General features: G+C 37.5%; 1 protein-coding gene across 7 annotated transcripts in view; it reads left to right on the top strand.

The window, feature by feature from the left end:
* The first annotated feature begins 6863 nt into the window (after positions 1-6863).
* The window catches only part of LOC135482251 (abnormal spindle-like microcephaly-associated protein homolog), a 32408-nt gene continuing 17192 nt past the window's right edge, over positions 6864-22079 (top strand). For 4 of the 7 annotated variants that reach the window (XM_064762135.1, XM_064762138.1, XM_064762137.1 and 1 more), the window contains exons 1-2: positions 6864-6960; positions 7263-7434. In XM_064762135.1, coding sequence (XP_064618205.1) covers positions 7281-7434 — 154 coding nt within the window. In that variant the 5' untranslated portion in view covers positions 6864-6960; positions 7263-7280. Of the gene's footprint in view, positions 6961-7262; positions 7435-12663; positions 13160-15509; positions 21972-22079 lie in introns of those variants that run through there. The other 3 variants (XR_010446214.1, XR_010446213.1, XR_010446215.1) reach the window with 3 other exon arrangements.

The following is a 22079-nucleotide window of genomic DNA, read 5'->3' on the forward strand; positions in this document are numbered from 1 at the left end:
TTGAATTGTATTGTTTTGAGTTGTGTATAGAAAAACGTAATCTGACTGGGACACGACCTGACATTAACCCTGTTAATCTTAATGCTAATAGTCTAGAGTGACAAAGTGGTATGGGCAACTTTATATATGTATACAGGGTGAAGCAAAAGTCTGTACCCATAGACAGTTTACTGTTTAACAGATTACAATAAGTGTTCAAACTGGCGTCCACTTTCCTCCAAAAACTTTCTTACTTGAGAGACACCTGGCCTTTGCACATTTCGAAGCATTGAATTTCCCCCTTTTTTTTGGTTTCGATTTCTTACGTGATGTTATCTTTTAGTGCTTGTAATGTTCTTGGTTTGTTAGTATAAACCACAATTGCCTATGGGTCCAAACTTTTGTCCCACCATGTATATATATATATATATATACACCATTAGTATGTCCAGTAAAGCACTGGCTCGCGGCGCTTGCCTGACTCTTGGCCGGTGAGGTCGCGTACAATGTACATGGTCGAATTTAGCTTTCGCTGTTTTGTGAGGGTTTGTCGTGGTGAAAGTCGATGGTTTACTCCGAATACTCAGATTTTCTCCGGCCAATATACTGGCCGACGTTAAGTGCACGGGTGAAAAATTCTTGTGCACAACGTGATATACCACAATCAATCAATCAAACGTGCTCGCGTTGAGATGACTGAAATATTGCACTTGTGGCCAAAATCATTTAAAAAGCCGAAAATGTTATTACAAACGTCCGTGACCAAGGTGGTTAGCGTGCCAGTAATGAATCGGGAACCTAATGCGATCAGTGTGAATTCCAAGTCCAGCTTATGCTGACTTCCTCTCCAGGCGTACATGGGAAGGCCTTTGGCAACCTGCGGATGGCCTTGGGTTTCCCCCGGACTCGGTCCGGTTTCGTTTTACCATAATACTGGCCGCCGTCGAATGAATGAAATATTCTTTAGTATGGCGTGAAACACGCCATTCAAATGAATAAATAAATATTACGATTGTCCAATAGTGGCTTCAAAACATGTAATGCTTAGTTTTGTACATGCTGGCATCCTCTCCGGCGGGAAGTAGGAAGGTCCAACAACCTGTGGATGCTCGTGGGTTTCCTCCGGGCTCCGCTCGGTTTCCTCCGTCGTCGTATAAGTGAAATACCAATCAAATAAATAAATAAATTTGTGTTGAAAATGGCTATTCCTTTGTTGTTGACAGGTTTGACAGGTTGCCGCGAACAGGTCACAGTAAAATCGGGATTACGGTCTTATGCCATAGGCTTACATGTATTTCAAGTTCATACCCTGGATAGTTGGAACTGTTGTGTGCAGGCATATGTGGGTCTACACCGATGGGCTGTCGACATAACAAAAGTAAAAGACGCCATGTTGCCGCATTCTCGCAGAATAATATATCGGGTACATTTTTAGGGAACTATATTATTTGAAATGATTCCTACAAATTTCTTTTTATCTGTACACTTTTTACAATGCATAAGTCGTACAAAGATTTTGTAACGATTATCATCAGTTGAAGAGAATGCATTTTGTATTAAGCTAGAAAGCATGTGTTTGACTCTTCGGATTACTCTCATAACTGATGGTTTAAATCAAAATTCATTACCAAACTGATCTGAATGTTTAAATTATTCGATCAGCCTTTCCGAACTTAGGCCGACTGAAGGATGGGTCATATATAGAAAATGTACAAATTTGCCTTTAAACCATTGATAAATACTATTCATTTATTATAAACGCTAAAACTTTCGAAGGCAATGGAGGAATGGTCTTTTTTTTCTTTCTTTTTTTTATGTGTGAAACTGAAAGAAGAAGCCGTGCATATACGCTATATTTGGTATAAAACAGGAGTATACAATACAGACATTAATATGTTTGGTGGCATTTTTGATGTTGATATCTGATTCGTATTCCTGAATGCATTAGTCCCAGATATTGGTCGGGTCTCCTTTTGCGTTTGTGTGGGTAACAAATGGTATGAATGTACGCCCAGACAGCAGTATCAGATGCACGCAACACTGTAAATGACTTCAACTTTAGTGTCAACCACGCTTTCTCCCGACATATAAATACGTTTTAACACAAAAGCCACATTCTCCAATAAATCGTGTTAAATAGCCATTACATTTTTACTACTGTGCTTTACGATTCCAGTGAAACAACAGCCAGACAAGATTTATCTACAAGCATGGAGAGTCATACATTTTCTGTTGTTACTATATAGCTCATCTCACTGAATTTTGTCTCTCTAGATATCAATAATCACCAATATATATATATATATATATATATATATATATATATATATATATATATATATATATATATATATATATATATATATATATATTAGATGAACTGGTGAACTGATAGACATTGACCGCCAGAACGCTAATATTATAGATTACAGAAGTATTTCTTTTCACTAGCAGCACTAGGTTCAACATTAGTGGGAACTGAGCTTTCTTCTGACTTATAGACTTGTATATTTTAACAGAAAACAGAAACAGTGTTTAAATATTTATTCCCCGCGTTAGCATTAAGTTGAAGTTTTCATTTACATTTACACGTTATATTTCTTAATCATTAATGTAAACAGAAACTCCATCGTATCTGCATTATTGCATGCTCATGAACAAGAAGCGCGTGTATACTTAAAGGGCTGATATCCCCCTTTCTTCTGTATGATCCAATATGTTACGCAGAAGTTTTGAATCTATCTCCATGCATTATATATCTTTACCAATGCGTCTTAAGATCCCTATGATATAATTTCTTACAACCCAAGAAACTAAAGAAATATAAACACCAACGAATTAAGTTGTGTTAATGAAGTGGGTCTAGCTGAATTCTCTGTACATAGCTCGGCATGTGATGTACAAAACTAGATTCATTTTGTCTCTCCAGACATCTGTATTATAGTTTTATTCTCTGCGATAAAGTTATGTATACTCAAAGGGAGATAAGGAGCACACATGAAACATGATAGTGTTGAAACGTCTCTACGTACACTGTATTTGGACTGTTACGAACAGGAGTATACGAAATGTATGGTACTCGAAAAATAATTGTCTTGAAAACGAAAGAGGAATTTGTCAAGATACAATTGATATGCATGAATGCTCAGATAACAGCATCACACGCCCGCGAAATTATAAATAACTTGAACTTTAGTTGCAACCAAACTTTCTTCCGACTTATAAAATACGTTTGAACAGAAAGCGACATGCATGTAGCTCTTCTTTTTCAAATGTGAAGCAAGCGAACCGATAAAATTTTTCATGTAAAATCAACATGTCAGGCTGACGTACTGCAGTCTGTTGGGAAAGTTTGACCTCCTTGTAAATGTGACAGATAATCTTAAACATTGTAGAGGTAATTATTCTTCGCGTCAGCGATAACTAGAAATTTTCATTTACACGTAAATGTTATATCTATTAAACGAGGTGACAGAAACTCATATTACTGCGCATGTTCACACGTGGACAATAAGCTAGGGCGAGTATATAAAGGGATAACATATCACAAAGTTATCCCCTTGCATCTACATCTTTCATCCCCGCGTCAGCAGTAATTTGAAATTTTCATTTACATGCAAATGTTATATTTATTAATCGAGGTAACAGAAACTCATATTACAACCTGGGATAAAATACTGCAGAGTTACCCACCTTCTTCTGCATGAAGGTGCATACCCTCAGCATATATCGTGTGTTTGTCAACCGATTGTTTAAATCCCCAAGCACTCACTCAACCGAATGTATATATACAAACACGTTTTTAACATCCCAGTGAAATATTTTGTTACAGTCAAAGAAACTCAGTCTGAAGGAATATGAACATAAACACAAACTGTCGTGAACTTATTGTTGTTATAGTTTGATGCTCTCTTTGGATGTAGGCCTACTCTCCCACAGAAGATTTATGGGTGATTAAATTCACCTATTTCTTTTTTGGGTCACTATATAAATTGCATATACGCGACATATATATCCGTGATTTTATTTTTTCTGTCCAGACATCACTCTGTTTTCATTTTCTGTGATAAGGTCATGTAGACAAAGTTTGATAAGAAACACCTGAAACCTGAAAGAATACTACGGCATGAAAACGTCCAAATGAGTTTGTTTCTAGATTATAGGCCTAGGCCTATACTAAATGTTATCCTGGATGACACAGAGTGAAATGATACACAGTCGATTCATTCTTTACTTCAGAAGTTCAACCCTTTTTATTTAACCCATTCTTGTATACCGGTATTCAAAAAATTATCATTTTCAAGCAAGGAATAGGCATAAAATTTTGTAATTTCGGATAAAAAATTGATAAAAACAATTTTGTGGAGGGTTGGGAGCGCAGACTGATGATCGATTTACCCACGGGGACAATGTTCTGATTTTGTTTCATTTTATTTGAGCAAATAGTGGCATATTCATATTATTTTATTATGGTGAAAATCCCAATTCTGTTTCATGCGTGGTGCATTATGTAATCACGGGAATTGCAGAAATCTGCCTGTGCATGGGGTAGGTGCGACGAGAGTTATCGCCCTTCTTCTGCATGAAACTACAGTTGATACTGCAAGCCGTATTTGAATTATTCTGAAATGCAGCATTACTTAAGTCAATGGAAGAGGGATGCGGTCACTCGCGTTCTGGAGCCGCGTCTTGTAGTGAGATTAGCGAAAACCGCGCGTTTTTTTTTTTTCCATATAAGTCAGGATAGGATTGCTTCTGTTACTGTTCAATACAAACACTATAGTGAACAGCGGAAGACTATACAATACGTATCATTATAATACGTAAATGCATACTTTGGGTTACCAAACCGACTCAAGATGTGCATTTAACGAATATTTGCAGGGCATCTAAATAATTAATAATTAACATATCGAACATCAGGAAAAGAATCTCCACCAAAACATAGAAAGTCACAAACTATAATTTTCCTGAACTTTTTGAAGCCTACATATGGATGTTGTCAAAAACTAAAGCCGAATGAGTCAACAACCTGCGGATGGTCGTGGGTTTCCCCCGGGCTCTGTCCGGTTTCATCCCACCATAATGCTGGCCGCCGTCGTATAAGTGGAATATTCTTGAGTACGGCGTAAAACACCAGTCAAATAAATAAATAAATGTATCAACCCATGAGCCAATTCATATGGACACGCAGGAATGGGTGCATCGTGGACACACAGTTACACACAAGCCACGCACTCTATATATAAACTTGACGTTACTGATAAATTACATTTCGGAGCTAATATATAGAGAAAGGCTGTTTTTTTCCCAACACCAAGGGCTTTCAAAATATTCTTATAAATATTCTTTCAAAAAAGAATTGTTGCGAAGCCTCATCAGAAATGTGTCAACAAAATACCGGTGATGTATGCTGCAGTCATTGCACAAATGCTGGACCTCTGTATGTACGTGTTTCGAATTAGGCCTATAGGCTAGTCATCATAGCTGGAGGTTTGTCGATCGTAGCGTGGGCTGAAGCGCCTTTTATATATTGACAACCTGCACTGAAAAAATTAATCTGTTAATCTTTGCGAAAGTCTGTTGTCTGAGTGATGCTAGAATGTATTTCGTTATTGCAGCAGACTGATGACACACATATTCTATTAATTAAACATAAAGATTCTATTAGGCTAACAGGATATTGTGTTGAATATAGCAGAGTAATATGTTAAAATAACAGAATATTTTCTAGCATCACTGACAACACACTTTCTGTTAAAATTTACAGATTATTTTTTTGAGTGTGGCCTTTTAATTGTGAATAAGGTTTCGTAAAATGTACATGTAATATAGGCCTAAACCTCGTAATTGTAAGCCTTTCAGTACTTTGAGTACTGTTGGTTGAGAAATATTTGGATATCATGAAATGAATTAATATGACATATCCATATATTCTTCAACTAGCAGTCAATGAACTCTTACCAGGCTTGCAGTTGCGCGGCATAGGCCTACATGTACGTAAGTAGATATCTTCTGTGATGTTTCTAATATTAAAGTAAAAGGAAGCTAAAACATGAAGTAAGTTCATCATAAAGACAACTGAAAACTATGCATATTAATACTTTCATTTATTTTTCAAGATTTTGTTTAAAGAAAGTTAAAAGGCATTCACATATTTGAATACTATTGTGAGCTTTATGAGCCATACTGACAGTATCTAAGAACTCTAAGTATTTATGCATAGTTTTAAGTGGTATATTTAGTGATGCCTATTTCGATTTTTAGAGGTTATTCGCCTTTAAATACTGTAGAAAACTCTGATAGCCTGATCTGAAAAGCTTTATCACCTAATATTTGAAGATCTACATATTATTTTCCAAACATTATGGTCCATTGCAGGCGAGCTGGAATTCAATATTTGTCTCGCGAAGTCGAAAATAACAGGAATATACATACCTGAAATGACTCTCATAGCATTGATACCGTAATAACAATGGTGAAGATCAATACAGGCCATGCGTGGTCTGCACATCTTCTGTAAAAATTCTATCCAACTATAAGCCCTATAAGCCTAACTTATTGTAGATCGGCCTATTTCATAATAATATTTAACACTGAATACCGACAGGCCCCCAGTTAGGCTATTTCTCAGTTTGTTCGTTAACCAACCATTATATACTAGTATTCCCTGGTGTTAGGCCTATACTAGTCCCAGATATTACACAATAAAAATATTGACAGAAAATGATACATATATATGGTTACATTCATATCCTTTGCCGACGGATAAACTGACATCTAACCTAATCTCACTCAATCAAATGTAAAACAAAGATATACAATGAAAAGGAGGCACAGGTGTATTACATTCGAAAATAAAAGCAGGCTTAACACTTGGAGAGCACTGGCATGTGAGGTCGTCTGCTGACAATGTACTAGTCACTTACAGGTGCGCACGCGTATAGCCACGGTAACGTCACTCCCTGACATCAACAGAGAGTAAGTCATGTTTTTTCTCTGCTTTTTCTCAAAGAGCTGCAATTTTATTGCAGTAAATGACTGGGAAATTTATCTTCTTTGAATATCAACGAGGATCGCTCAACAGTTGTTGACTGCACTTGTAATATCAACGTTGCTTGGCGGCTACCCGCTGTCACTGTGAAGCCAACATGGCGGGGTTGCTATGGTATCAACTATACATTAACTCGCTCGCACATGTTGCTGTGATCATATATTCCTCTGTTTCAGGTGTTTTTAAAGTAACATTGCCTATTTTGAGTCACCTTTGTCGTTATTCGCAGGCACGTATAATATACAGAATGGCTGTCCCGTTTTCCAACACCAAACTGAGAGTGCCCAAGGGCTTTCAAAATATCTTGGAGGGCCTTGCCAGGGAAATCCTGAGAAGTCAGCCTAATGATTTGTTTGATTTTGGAGCTGTCTATTTTGAAAATTTGCTGAAAGTGAGAGAAGGTAAGCAAATTTGTTTAATATTATTGCTTTTCAGATATTAGTTAACAACTAGTCATTTCCTCAAGAGGAAGTCCATTTGAAAATGAATGTTCTAAATTGTTAAGTTGACTACTCATGGACTCTTGGTTTTTCATTATTGACTGCCTGTCCCAGACGACTTGAGGTCATGTTGTAAATCCAGGAATCAGAGGTGGCAAGTAAAAGTTCTTCTGGCAAAAACACCAGGACCAATACTATATTTGTCAAATGTGTAAAATAAATGTTTTGAGACATTTCCAACCCTATATCACGTGGGATACCAATACAATATTATGTACACGTATATTATTATCATATTGTATCCCAGGTATCACTTAGGTGCATGTAAGCCCGTCACTTTCATCATCAGTAAAGCTAGTAAAGCTAGGCTGATGAAAGTTTGTTTTATTATCATTTCTGGTACAATAAGAATTTCACCTCTCGTGACCATTTAGGGTCAACAAAATGAGATAATGAGGGGAGGGGCAGAGTGGCGGGGTGATGACATGCGGGAGTGTCAGAAAAGAATTAATCAAGTGTGATAGATCATATATTTAGCATAGTTATGCAATGCCAATGCTCTTTCACATTTATTTATTTTTTTAAAGTTTAATGTTGACATTTGCTTGCTCTACTACTACTGTATCACACAGTAACACGGTATTGTGCAAATATTCACATTTGAAGTCATCATTTTTCAGTAACTTGACAAGGTGATTTATTTGTAATAAATGGAATAAAGTGATTTATATGCACAGCACATATATTGATTTTTGTTTATATTTCATGATGGTAGAACACATATTCTTATCAGTGAAACTCAGCAAGACAACATCATCAAATGAAAGCATTTGAGATATGGTATGGTGCACATTGCACTTTCCAGAATTACATGAAGTGCATTATTTCCCTGTGTGTAGAGTAGTTGTCTGATAAGCATGTAATTGTACATGTGTATAACTAAAATAGCATTAAAGTATAAATGGCAACGGATTAAACATGAATAACTTATTACGGGTCTAGAAATACAGGTAACAAAAACATGCTGGAACTTCACAATCTTTATGGTTTTAGTTTTCATGCTTTTACTTTTAATTTCATGCAGTGATTTAAGTTAATGTTGAAAGGGACATAACTCTTTCTGTTTTACAAATACAGACATTCATGCTAGGGTGTGTATATTATTATATAATAGCGATTTTGACTGCACAAAGAACTTAGTCTGTGTACACAGTGTCTTGGAAAGAAATAAAACTTGTTCAAAAGTTTTAATGATGCTTTTACATGAATGTGTCTTTTTTGTCTCTTTAAAATATGGTTAGCGCGCTAGCGCAGTGTAATGACCGAGGACCCTCTCACCAATGCGGTCACTGTGAGATCAAGTCCAGCTTATGCCGGCTTCCTCTCCGGCCGTAAGTGGGAAGGTCTGCCAGCAACCTGCGGATGGTCGTGGATTTCCCCTGGGCTGTGCCCGGTTTCCACCCACCATAATGCTGGCTGCAGTCGTATAACTGAAATATTCTTGAGTACGGCATAAAACACCAATCAAATAAATAAATAAATAAAATATGGTCATTGTATTTATTTGTAGTGATAGGCTAAATCTACAGAAAAAAAAACACATTTGTAAAATGTTTGTTTTTTGTCAGTACTTTCATGATCTTTCATGATTGTCCATAATTTATATAAAGTTTAGGCAAAGGGCTTTTCAATGATTACCTTAGTCACCTTTCATAGCATTGAAAGTATATGTAATCTAGTATATGTACTTTATTTTTGTATATGTACTTTTATTTTTGTCCTTTATTGAAGAGTACAATTCAAAATGGCTGGTTAACAAGTAATGGCACTGACAATTATTTTCATATGATATTACCTCATGTATCAACGCCGATTTTCTTTATTATATAATCCAAATGGTTCAGGACATTGCGAATTACCTGTTATCACGTTGGATTATATTAATTAATATGTCACGTGTTTGATTCAGAATGTTCCTCATCATGCTAAGAGTGAGTATATGACATGTTTTTGCCAGTTTCTTGTGACTGTTGGTGAGGCAAGGTGATGTGATGTCACTGGTTGGTTTGTAATTTTGCCAGTAGGATATAAGTATTCAGAAATAATGCCAATATCCTAGGCGTAAAGGCTAAAAAACTATTCAGTAGCTTATACTTTTTTCTTAATATATGTGAGTGAATTTTGTTTACAAACTGAGTAAAAAAAAAACGCACATTTAAACAAAAAACAAAAGATCTGGAGGAGAAAAATTTGCATCATTATGGCTTATTCCCAAATGTGAATTTAGAAAAATGATTACTTGATCACTTATTTTTACATCGGAAATTGTTTACCCTCCTCTGTGATGATCAGCCAATCAGAAACAGGTCTTTCAGCTTTAAACAAATCCAGCTGGCTGGGCCATTGTTAGTGCCCTACAGTTAGGAAGAATGCATGTATGGAGAAGACTCATCCTAAGGGATGGAATGATCTTGCTGTGTAGATAGGGCTCATATTCAAGCCAGGACACACACTAAACATACAGCCTCTCCAGACCAGATGGATACCATCAACACTTTTGTACATGTTGGTGGGGTTAACGCTTTCACTGCCTGAAGTCCTGGGAAATAACATAGACATGTTGGCAGACATGCAGGAACGACCACCATATGTGTGTCACTGTGGCAGATAGCATGTTTCATCTATGGCAAAAAGCTAATATCTATTTTACAAAGTAATACAAGTAATTCTAAATAAGGCTCTCTTCAAAAAAAGAAAACAAACCCCAAAATCAAAAATTAGTTAATAGTTTAAAGAGTATATAAGTATACTATTTTAGGATCCGTACAATGTGGGAGCCAGGGCAAAGTAAATAAATATTATGGTAAATTTTGCCCATTGGTAAGTTTGATGTTTTGCTTGATTTTTGAGTTCTGTTGATGTTAGAACTTGAAGTGTGGAAGATAGTATGGTATCATTTCAATGACAAAAGTAAGATTGTATGATCTTTACTTGAATCTAAATATAGCCACTTTTTGGGTCCAAATTTTGGTCATTTGCCTTAGATAAAAATTGACAGCCCTGACAACTGCCAAGGAAATAAACACTCCAGTCAAAGTAAACTCTCTTTAAAGATCTGCAGTCAGAAGGGTGACTTGATACCATTTTCACTGATAATTTCTTTCATATTTCAGGTTAAGAAAACTAGCCTTGCTTGCACTATATCTTTAGAATTACTGGGTTTAATTTTACTAACTTTGGTTTGAGCATCAGGGTTACTTTTCAGTATATGGATTGATGAACTTATAAGATACTCCCAGGTCAGTGACCTTTTCCATGTGATCTTACTATCAAGTTATTCGATCAAATTTAATCAAATCTGGGTTATACAAATATTTTAGGTTAAGATAAACAATTGGGATTTATAAACTTGTGAGTGAGTGAGTGCTTGGGGTTTAACGTCGTACTCAACAATTTTTCAGTCATATGACGACGAAGGAATCATTAGGGTGCATGCACGTGTAATGTGCCTCCTTGTTGCAGGACGGATTTCCGCTGCATCACTGAGACGACTTACCGAAGGCAAGTAAGCCGCCCCGCCCAAGCCATTATACTGATATGGGTCAACCAGTCGTTGCACTATCCCCTTCATGCCGAACGCCAAGCGAGGAATTTACAACTTCCTCTTTTAAAGTCTTAGGTGTGACTCGATCAAGGATTGATCCTGGATCTACCGGTCCCGAAGCGGACGCTCTACCAACTGTGCTATCCGGGCCGGTCTATAAACTTGTGAACTTCTAGGATACTTTCATATATGTGTGATTTGTCAAGTCATTTTGAGGCATTAACATTTCTCTTCAAGTACTTCAGATGCTTGAACCCCCAATAATAAAACATTATCTGAAATACTAAGTCAAGGGTCACCGGAAAACATTAGGTCCATGAGTAAATAGCAAAATATATGTATGATAAATTAGTGTATGATTACATAATCTTGCATCGCAAAAAGAATGGTGAATCGTAACCTTGCCAAGGGAGAGGCAACAGATTAGCTACCACTAACATTAGGGGATTCTACCTGGTAGGCAAAATTCAGTTTAAATGATTTAGGCCAGCTTATGTTTTTGCAGGTGTTAATTTACTTAAGCCGTAACATTTTTATTGGCCATTGTATAGAATGTTTAGGGTTAATTCAGAATGTTATGACAAAGTCTTATGAATAATGTATTAATCTTCAGCTTGTGATTCTGAAATATCTGAATTTTTTTCATTGAACTAGTGTGTGTGTGTTTATTTGTATGCATATGTACATGTATGTAAATGCAACCCTTGGATTCAAGAAGGTTGGCTATGACATGTGGGCTGGGTTGGTATGATTTATTGCTAACAGGTCTTATTGGCAGTATTACTGTAGCTGCTGAATAATGTGTTTGATATGTGGCATACAGCACCATACAGAATGAACTAATACCACCCTGTGATGCTGAATCTAATGGCCATCACTAATCGCCGCTAGTCGATTAGAAGAATTGATGTGCTGTCATTCCTACACTTGTATTGATTTGTTGCCAGTGTGAATGGTGCTGTAGTCCTGTGGCCAGGGTCAAGACTGATTGTATACATGTACAGTTTGCATGGTTTCCAATAGCTGCATGGAATCTTTGGTATCTCTGTATATATACACTCTGAATTAAGAGGATAAAGGCTCCTATCTGAGAATTAATACATCAACAGTAGAACAACCCATGCAGGAAGCATGATCTCACTTACTGACAGCTACTGTTACATACCTCCTTGTTAGTACTCTACTGTGTCTCATGTTATACATCTTTTTTTTTTGTAAAGAAAAGAACAAGGCTATTGTTATTCACTCTACATGTTTATTCAGCTATACATCATGTAACTATAGCTGTCAGTAATTAAGCTCCTTAGTTGTATCAATGTACAATAAGCTGGAACGTATATGTAAACAGGAAAATTAACTACATGCGCATAATAAAGTATGCACATTTGTTTCAAACATGTTTTATGTAAATAGTATGTTTAAAACATTACATGCCTCAACACACAACCTGGTTGGATGATACAGAGTGTTGTTGAGGGGTGTACACTGTGTCCCAGAAAATAGAGACTGCTGGCACTAACAAAAGACTTGAGGGGCTGTGACATTGAGTAAGCTGACAGTAAATCAGTCTGATGTCATGCCATGGGCCTGTGCATGTCTCCCACATATCAGGTCAATGAAAGGTGAATGTCCTGCAGTTGATTGACCTCTCTGCCTGGGTAACCTTGTACTTTGTACCCTGGCCCTGAAAGGGTTAAGACTGTGTGCGCTTGTAGAAACCATTCATACCCAATGCTCACTGGCAAAAATAGCTACTGACAGGCTTGGGCTGGCTGTGCTGGGGCTGTATGCAGTATCTCCAGACATAGGGATAGGGAGAGTATCCAGCCTGGCTATAACAGATAGGAAAGGCAATGTGGACAAGGCTTTCACAAATTAATTCCTCTTGCAGCATTGATTGTCATTGTTTTGGACAGTAGCACATTTGAAGGTATTTATACCTGTCTTCAAAGCATTTACAAGATTGACATCATTTTGGTGCCAGCAGACGGGGGATTGAGCAGAAGGGATTCACAGGACTGTATGAACAGAAAATTGTCAGGTCAGGCCAGCTTTAGCAACCAAGGCTCTTCAGATAGAATGGTATGTATGTACAGCGACTGTATGGCTGTAGTCACCATTTACAACCGCATCATTTTAGGATGTTTGTGATGGTTTGTAACCATACGAAGCTTTAATGGCTAAACATCAGTCATGATCATGATATCAGACATGGGGTAGGGGGGGTCCTGAGGAGGGTCACTACAAAATAATCTGGTCATTGCGTGTTACATATTTAAGCTTGCTTGAGCTTTAGTGTAACCAGTGTAGTTTAAAGGATAGGCTATTTCCTGTCTGGATTCCAGCATACCTCTGTGTTATGTGAAGATGCCAGTTACAGGCAAACTCTAAGTGAGGTTTTACATCGGGGTAGGAAGGAGGAGGGTGGGGGGGAATTATTTATCAACACATCAGATGTTCTCAGTGCACCTATGTAGCCGAACAAAACATCAGACTTTCATATCTGCATTGACTACATTAATTAAAAGGACAGTTAATTTTAATATTCTTCTTTCTTTTAACCATTTTTTAAATACCACTGATGAAAAATTTCATCAAAATAGAATTTTAAGTAAAATGCTTTCAGGCAGTTTGATTTATATGTATTTAGGATTGGAAGGGTACAGTTGCACTTATTTATGAGTCACTGTCATATTCTCTATTCTGAAGCTTCAGAGGTGAATAACCTGGGACACAAACAAATACATGTACATATGATGCTGTGAGCAGTGAACCGTAGTTGACACACTCTTGAGGGCATTTTATTGAGTGGAGGAACAACTATTAACAGCAGTTATACTTCATAAATTGATGATGCAATGGGTCATTAGTAAAGGAACAGGTAAACTGGTTTTATGGACATCTTGAAGTGCTTTGCAACTGGCTAAGAGATACAGAACAACCTATCAAGCAATCAAGCATTCAGTAATGGGGATGTTTTATGCTGTGCTGTATTGACCTAGATAATCTGCATTCACAGTGACAATATTAAATACGCACCCCCCCCCCCTCCCCATCCACTCCTGAACATGGGTGTTTACTAGATAGAACCTGGGGTGCTTGCTTGCTTTTTTTCTTCTTTGCAACACACAAATTTGTAACAAGTTCATTTGTTCGTTTACCTACGTTTACTGAAAACCATTTAACTTGGTATTTAAGAATTTATATACACACAATAACAGGAACTTATGGTGCGCCAATGTTGCACACTTTAATCTGTTATAATGCATGATCGCAAATTTAGATTGCTTCATGTAATTATTTGATTTTTCTCTGAGTGTGATTATGTTACATTTTCACTTAAAAAAAAAAAAGAAAACTCTCAGTGTTAACAGTGTTTCTGTTGATCTTATTCTCAATTTTTTGTGATGATATTTAGTAAGCAGTCAGTGGTGAGGAAAGACAGTATAAATACAGATACTTGCAGGCCATGTAGTTGTGTAATTGGGTAACTTTTATTTAAGCTTCACAGATGCAGGAGTTATAGTGAGAAAACAGCCCCTTATGTTGGCCCACATCTCAATTTTGTTGTCTTAGTCATGGGATAGATGTGTTGTGGCAGTGACGCTAAGTGTCATTCAAGGGAGATAATCCCTGGACTCGTTCTTAATTTTGCCTTTATTTAGGCTGACAAAAATCATGAACCCAGGGTCATTCTCTTTAAAGTAGCAATAATACAGCGGGTTCACAAACTGCTATGATATGGGCTCTGAAAATATGATTAATTTTTTTGTCTTGAAATTGGGTAGTTAATTACAGAGACCACTTAGTTGACGTTGATTTATGCAAGATTTTTGCATGTGTGAACACAGTTGAATGTTCCTTACTATAAATCCGTCACATTTTAGACTGTTTCTCACCATAATTCTTGCAACCTGATTTGTCGAATGACCGTTACCCCACTCCACAATTAGCTGCCATGTTCAGCTAGTTGAACTTTGAGCTCTTCGGTGTTTGGAGGTAATTGTCTATAGCCTTCAATAAAAAAACCATAGGGCACAGCTTAACCTGTTTGTATTACCAACTCAGTGACATAAAGGTATTGCTAAGAATTATGCCTTCTTATTGGCTAACAGACCACATATTTAATTTCAAGTTTGCAATATGGTTTCCCTGAAAGAGGTACAGCTCTGGCTTGTTATATACTGTCTTTGGAGCTATGTAGCTTTTTAACAAAATTTAAAACTTGTGGGATTGTAGGCAGTACACTTTGAATTTACTGTGTAGCTGAGAGTTTTCTTTTCTTTTAAAGGTAGAACTACAATTCCTACCTCTAGTAGTTAAGTCACAGATCTGTGCTTTTTTTTTTTTCCCCCACACCTAATGATCACGTATCTATATTTGATAGTGTTCTACCAAATCACCACTTATCCTTTTTATCTCTTTTTGGCAGTCTACACTGATATTAGCCAGCCTGTAATCCCTGGAAGTATACCTCTCCTACCTACTCCTAAGCGCCATTACTCTCTCCAATTTATAGACAGACAGCTTTTTTGGAACTTAACCTAAACATGGGGTGCTCTTTCAGTGCAGCTAGACAAGCCAAAAAGGAAGGTGACAAGGAAGGAAACACGCTGAACCTAAAACCTGAAGATCAGTCTGGCGAAAATTTGCTTGATAAAGCTGCTGTTGAAGTGAAAGAAGGTGTTGCAGCAGGGAAAGAGGGTTTGAGTGACGTAGCTGCTGATCTAGATGAAGCTATGGATAAGGGAAAGACAACAGTATCTGAAAAAGCTGCGTCAGCAAAGGAGTGTGCATCAGATAAAATGAATAATGCAGGTGAAGAGATACAGTCCAAAGCAAAAGAAGGCAAGGAGGTTTTGTCTGCAGGAATGACAGAAGTTAGCTCAGCTGTTAAAAAAGGTACAGATAAGGTATCAAAAGACGCCAAAGATGCGAAAGATGCAACAGTAGCTAAGGCTTCTGAAACTGGCGACAAAGTAGGATCTGCATTGCAGACAGGAAAGGAGAATATTGCAGAAGGAGTCAGTAATGCTTCTGAAAGAGTTGGATCTGCTGTGGAAAAAGGCAGAGAGGAACTTGCATCAACAAAAGAAAAGGTTGCTGCGAAAGCCAGTGAAGCCAGTGAAGAGATTGGCTCAAAAGCTGAAGATAGCAAAGAGAGCGCATCCACAGGAGTTCAAGATCTGTCTTCAGCACTAACAGAGAAGGCATGGGAATTAAAAGAAGCAGCAGAAAACAAAGCCACGGAAGTTAAAGAACAGATAATATCAGTAGTTGTTGCAGGGAAGGACACTGCTGCAGCAGGATTGGGAAAACTGTCTGCAGGGTTTGGGTCTGTGGCTGAAGACACAAAAAGTACGGCTGAGTCTGCAAAGGACAAGACATCAGAACAACTAAGCCAAGCTGGTGAGAGTATTGGATCATCAGTTGATAGTGCAGGAAAGAATCTGTCTGAAGGGGCAGCTAACTTAAAAGCAGAGGTTGGGTCTGCTGTTGACTCTGGTAAATCCATAGTGTCAGAAAAAACAACAGAAGTGAAGGAAGCGGCAGCTGCTAACATGTCAAAAGCTGGCGAAACAATTGAATCTAATGTGAAAACAGGTAAAACAAAAGTGTCTTCAGGATTTGAATCTGGTTTCAATGAAATATCCCAGAAGGCAACAGAAGCAAAAGATGCCACTGCAGATAAAATGTCCAAGATGAGGGATTCTTTTGGATCTGCAGTTACTGAAGGCAAAGAAACTGCAGCTGATAAATATTCATCTGCGGTTGACTCGGGTTCTGATGCTCTGTCCAAAGGCAAGGAAAAAGTCTCATCTGGCATGAGTGAAATGTCTCAAAAAGCAACAGAAGCCAAAGATGCTGCTGCTGCACAAATTTCCAAGATGGGGGATTCCATTGGATCTAAATTTGCTGAAGGTAAAGAAACTGCAGCTGAGAAATATGGGTCTGCGGTTGACTCAGGTTCTGCTGCTCTGTCCACAGGCAAGGAAAAAGTCTCATCTGGCATGAGCGAAATGTCACAAAAAGCAACAGAAGCCAAAGATGCTGCTGCTGCACAAATTTCCAAGATGGGGGATTCTGCTGCATCCACTTTTACTGAAGGTAAAGAAACTGTGTCTGATAAGTTTGGATCTGCAGTTGACTCTGGTTCTGCTGCTCTGTCTACTGGCAAGGAAAAAGTCTCATCTGGCATGAGTGAAATGTCACAAAAAGCAACAGAAGCCAAAGATGCTGCTGCTGCACAAATTTCCAAGATGGGGGATTCTGCTGCATCCACTTTTACTGAAGGTAAAGAGACTGTGTCTGATAAGTTTGGATCTGCAGTTGACTCGGGTTCTGCTGCTCTGTCTACTGGCAAGGAAAAAGTCTCATCTGGCATGAGTGAAATGTCTCAAAAAGCAACAGAAGCTAAAGATGCTGCTGCTGCACAAATTTCCAAGATGGGGGATTCCATTGGATCTAAATTTGCTGAAGGTAAAGAAACTGCAGCTGATAAATATGGATCTGCAGTTGACTCGGGTTCTGAAGCTCTGTCCACAGGCAAGGAAAAAGCTTCATCTGGTCTTAGTGAATTGTCACAAAAAGCAATGGAAGCCAAAGACGCCACTGCTGCAGAAATGGCCAAGGCTAGACAGACTGTTGAATCAAAATTTGCTGAAGGTAAAGAAACTTTGTCTGATAAGTTTGGATCTGCAGTTGATTCCAGTAAGGATGGTGCTTCCTCTGTAAAGCAGAAGATGTCATCTGGGTTTTCAGATTTATCGGAAAGTGCTGGATCAGCAGTTGACTCAGCCTCTGAGCAATTAGGATCTGCTGTTGATTCGGGCAAAGAAGCAGTTTCAACTGGAAAAGAAAAGGTTTCTTCAGGACTTGATAATTTTGCTTCTAGTTTTGGATCTGCTGTTGATTCTGGGAAATCTGAAATATCCGAACATGCAAAAGCTGCAAAAGATGCAACGGCAACAAAACTAGATCAGGCAAGTGATAAGTTCGGATCTTTGATGGCAGAGGGTAAAGAAAGTGTGTCAGCAGGAGCTGAAGAGGTTTCAGAGGGGATGTCATCAGCGAAAAGCAAAATAGTTGAGAGCGCAGAATATGGAGAAAAAAAGCTAACTAATCTGAAAGATGATGCCAAGGAAGAAGGCTCTGGCGTTGTCGGATACATATCTACACAGGCAGAAGAAATAAAACATAAAGTTGGCGAAGTTGTAGATCAAGGAAGGCAGATTGTGTCCGAAAAGGTGGAACAGGTTGGTCAGTCTGCTCAGTCAGCTAAATCATACATAAGTGAGGGAGCAGGAAACCTCTTTGGTTACGGAGGATCTGCAGAGGAAAGCAAGGAGAAGCAGGGAGATCCTTCAACAGAGCAGTTTTCCAAAAATATTGTGGAATCTGCACTCACTGGAGCTATGGCTTCTATGAGTCCATCAGACCAAGCTGTTGACCCTTCTGACATTAAGCTCCAAACTCACAATGAGTCTCTGTCTGGTGAGTGAGTGCATGAAGTCCACAACACTGCATGCCTGCTGCTACACCAAACATAAGAATTCAGTCTTGTGTAGCGTTAGTTGCTTTTGGAGTAGCTGCAAAGACCAATTTCATTTGGAACTAGCCAAACATTGGAGATTGTTGCTCGGGAATGTTATTTAGCATGACTAGTGTTAAAACGAATGAGACCTGTTTTCACTGTGTTACTAATATTAAGAAATGTACTTTACTGTCATGGTATACCATTGGCAGCATTTCCACTAATGGCATTCAATGTTTTATCATTGACCTTCTATACAAATATATAAAACAAAAAAAAAAAAATGTGATTATGTATGAAGAGATCAATCTCAATTGAGTCATATTTAGTAGTTGTTCCCAATCTCAAGAAAGACACTCTCAGTATGTCTTTCCCTGTTGTCAGCTTATTATTAGGCCTGTTGAACTTAAATTTAATAAATATATAAAGTCAAAAAATGAAATGTTGGCTGTTCATACAGTTGTATTCTTGCCACGTACCTTGGATCATTTGCGAATCAAAGTGATGGTTTTGAGGTTTAACCTGTCTAAACCTGTCTTCTTGTATAACATGGAAGCTGGTTTTACTTCTGATTTAGTTTGAGACAAGTCAGAGGGGAACAGCTACAAGAACTGGCTTTGGTGAGATTGTAGGGGATTGTCAGAGAAAAATTACTGTAATATTATGATCATTTTTGGTTGAAAATTTTTGTACTTCAGGTTATAGAAGTTTTACATTATGGTACTTATTATTTTACAGATTAACCAATCCTTAAACTGGAGGAGAACACTTAAAATGACAGGAGTTAAGGGCATTCATATGTACACATTTCGACATACATGTACCTTTATACATACATATTTCTGTAGATCAGTGTTACAGTTTTTCTAGGATGTAAAATTGTCCATGCCCATGCGCCATTTTTTTTGGTACCCATTGGTGCTGAGGGGCACATTTGTACATACCTTTTTTTATGATTTTTGTCTTGGCATCTGCATGTATTAATTCAAGTAACTTGAATGTTAGTAATACACTCTACTTGTTGAGACTATTGTATATTTCTAATGGATTTCTAACTGCAGTTCTTGAAGACCTTTTAGATTGTAAAAAATATCATATGCAAGCATTGTATTTCAAAGAATGTTGAGAAATAGATTGACACTGTTGTATACTGATGGCATGGTTATATATGTTAGGTAGCATGATTATTTACAATGTTGTACAAGTACATGTGGGTACTTTCTTCGCACTTGTTTTTCTCTTATGGTCCTGCATGCTGCGTGGAAATATCTACTGATAAGTTACCTTCTGTTATTACCTTGTTAGGACAATTTTTGCTATTTTACTATCACTATAATTTATGTTATAGTCTGGTAGATGCTCGTTAGGGATTGTCTACATTCTGGACTGACACTTTTGCATGTTTATTTGTCACTTGAATCTGTAGCTCTGACAGAAAGCTTGCCCATAAGGCTATGTGTGCATGTTCATTTTCTGAAGTGTAGATATGAATAGATAAGAATGGTTCCACAACACTGCTACAATGCATGCACATGTAACTGCCAACACTTTGAGCACAGATACACACATATGGTGTGAATAATATTTAAATATAAAACTATTTTTAAAACTGCCAGATTTATGCCTCATCATGATTTAGATGTAATCATTTTTCTTTTGCTAGACAAAATCATATGTAGCGCACACTACTAGTACCTTCAATGACTGTACTTTGAACAGTATGTTTGTGCCACAAATTTCTGACATGAGTGATGGCTTTATAATATATGCTACAACTCAAGACATTACATGTACAGTGCAGTATGCTGATTTTGAAATTTGTGAAAGTTGTTTAAATATTTTGTCAAAATAATCAGTAGAGGTGTACACGTGTCCTTATATGTGTATTTGTATCTAACCAAGCTAAGGTTTTGGTATTGAAATGTAGGCCGGCAATGGCTGTCAATGAGAAAATCTTGTTATGAAAATTGCGTACATTGATCCATCATTGATTATGAAGAAGTTATTGATTCACTGCCTTGCCACTTAAAGTACATGTACATATTAATAGTATAAATATATAATTGTCTCTGATTGCTTGGAACGGTTTATTGGGATTTACGTTCTCAGGCTAGGCTTAACAATTAAGACAAACCAGCACTTGAACATGTATAGAACTGCTTAGTTAAGGCTATCCAAATGGATTTGGTTAAGCCACATGGAAAACAAGGGCTCTGCACCCTTGGTGGTCAGAGCATGTGATGTTGGCATTACATGTAGCTTGACTTTCAAATCATGATAATACTGTGAACAATATAGTGTAGACTTTGGTAACATGACTGCACCTGACCTTAGTATTGCAGTATATGTTTGTAGTCTGACAATAGTTAATGACTCATTTTGATACCCGAGACAGTAGGCTTTGATGTAGAGGCGGCAATAATTGGCTGATGTATGTAGTAATTGATTGAGTAGGACTGTCAGCAGTGCGCAAGACCAACTGTGTGTTAGCATCTACATGTAGGCTGTGCAGGCTACCATTTTAGTTTCCACAGTAATGACAATCCATATTAGACAAAGGCATTGATTTGATAGTGTTTACCTGGTGGTGTTAGATGTGAAAGTGAAAATGATTGCACTGTTTATGATGCAGTGATCAAAGTTGACCTTTTTTTAATAACTATTATGTTTATAATAATTATCTTTATTATCATAGAATACCTATGCTGTGTGAATTTTAATTCATATAAATTCCAAAAGATTGCTGCCATGTGCATGCCATTACTGATGCAAGAAACAAAACAGAGAAAACGAAGTAAAAAAATAAAATATGTAGAAAAAATGACAGCAAGATAAAAAAAAAAAAAAAACAAAAAACAAACTATTAGATGTGTTATGAAGTGCTTCTAATGTTTAGATTTGTAAGGTTTTTGCATTCCTCTGTGTATGTCACCTGTCTAGCTTAAGGCCTCTCCTATTGTTCCAAGTTCATGACTCAAGAACATTCAGTCAGTACTAGTAGCTATTTTAACCCATATTTTTGCCTCATACCCATTTTGAACCATGGTGTTTTTGCCAGAACATCTTGTCATTTAATTGTCATTAACTTGAATGTATGTATAAAGCTAGATATTTAACTGCATGTGGATGTAAATACGTGCAACAGTGGAATGTCAAAAGCTTTGTGATGAGTACTACGCCCACATACATTAACACTGCCTTCTTTACATGAGGACAACACACTCTAATGGGCAGGGACTCTGGTGTAGAAATGTTAACCTTTTACTAAAACACCTGAGGCCCATGTGATCACAAAGTTGACATGTGTAAGGCTCCTCAGTCCTGCCACAGCCTGGCCTCTCTGGAACTTTTGTACACCAGGTTTGTAACTGTTTTTCTTTCTGTTTGTGTTTATCCATAATAATATTTTAGCTAGTTTCTGCATGTACATGTACTTGGAGAATAGTTAAAATATTCCCCTGTCACCTA

The sequence above is a fragment of the Liolophura sinensis genome, chromosome 1, assembly GCF_032854445.1.
Source record: "Liolophura sinensis isolate JHLJ2023 chromosome 1, CUHK_Ljap_v2, whole genome shotgun sequence".
Classification (NCBI taxonomy): domain Eukaryota; kingdom Metazoa; phylum Mollusca; class Polyplacophora; order Chitonida; family Chitonidae; genus Liolophura; species Liolophura sinensis.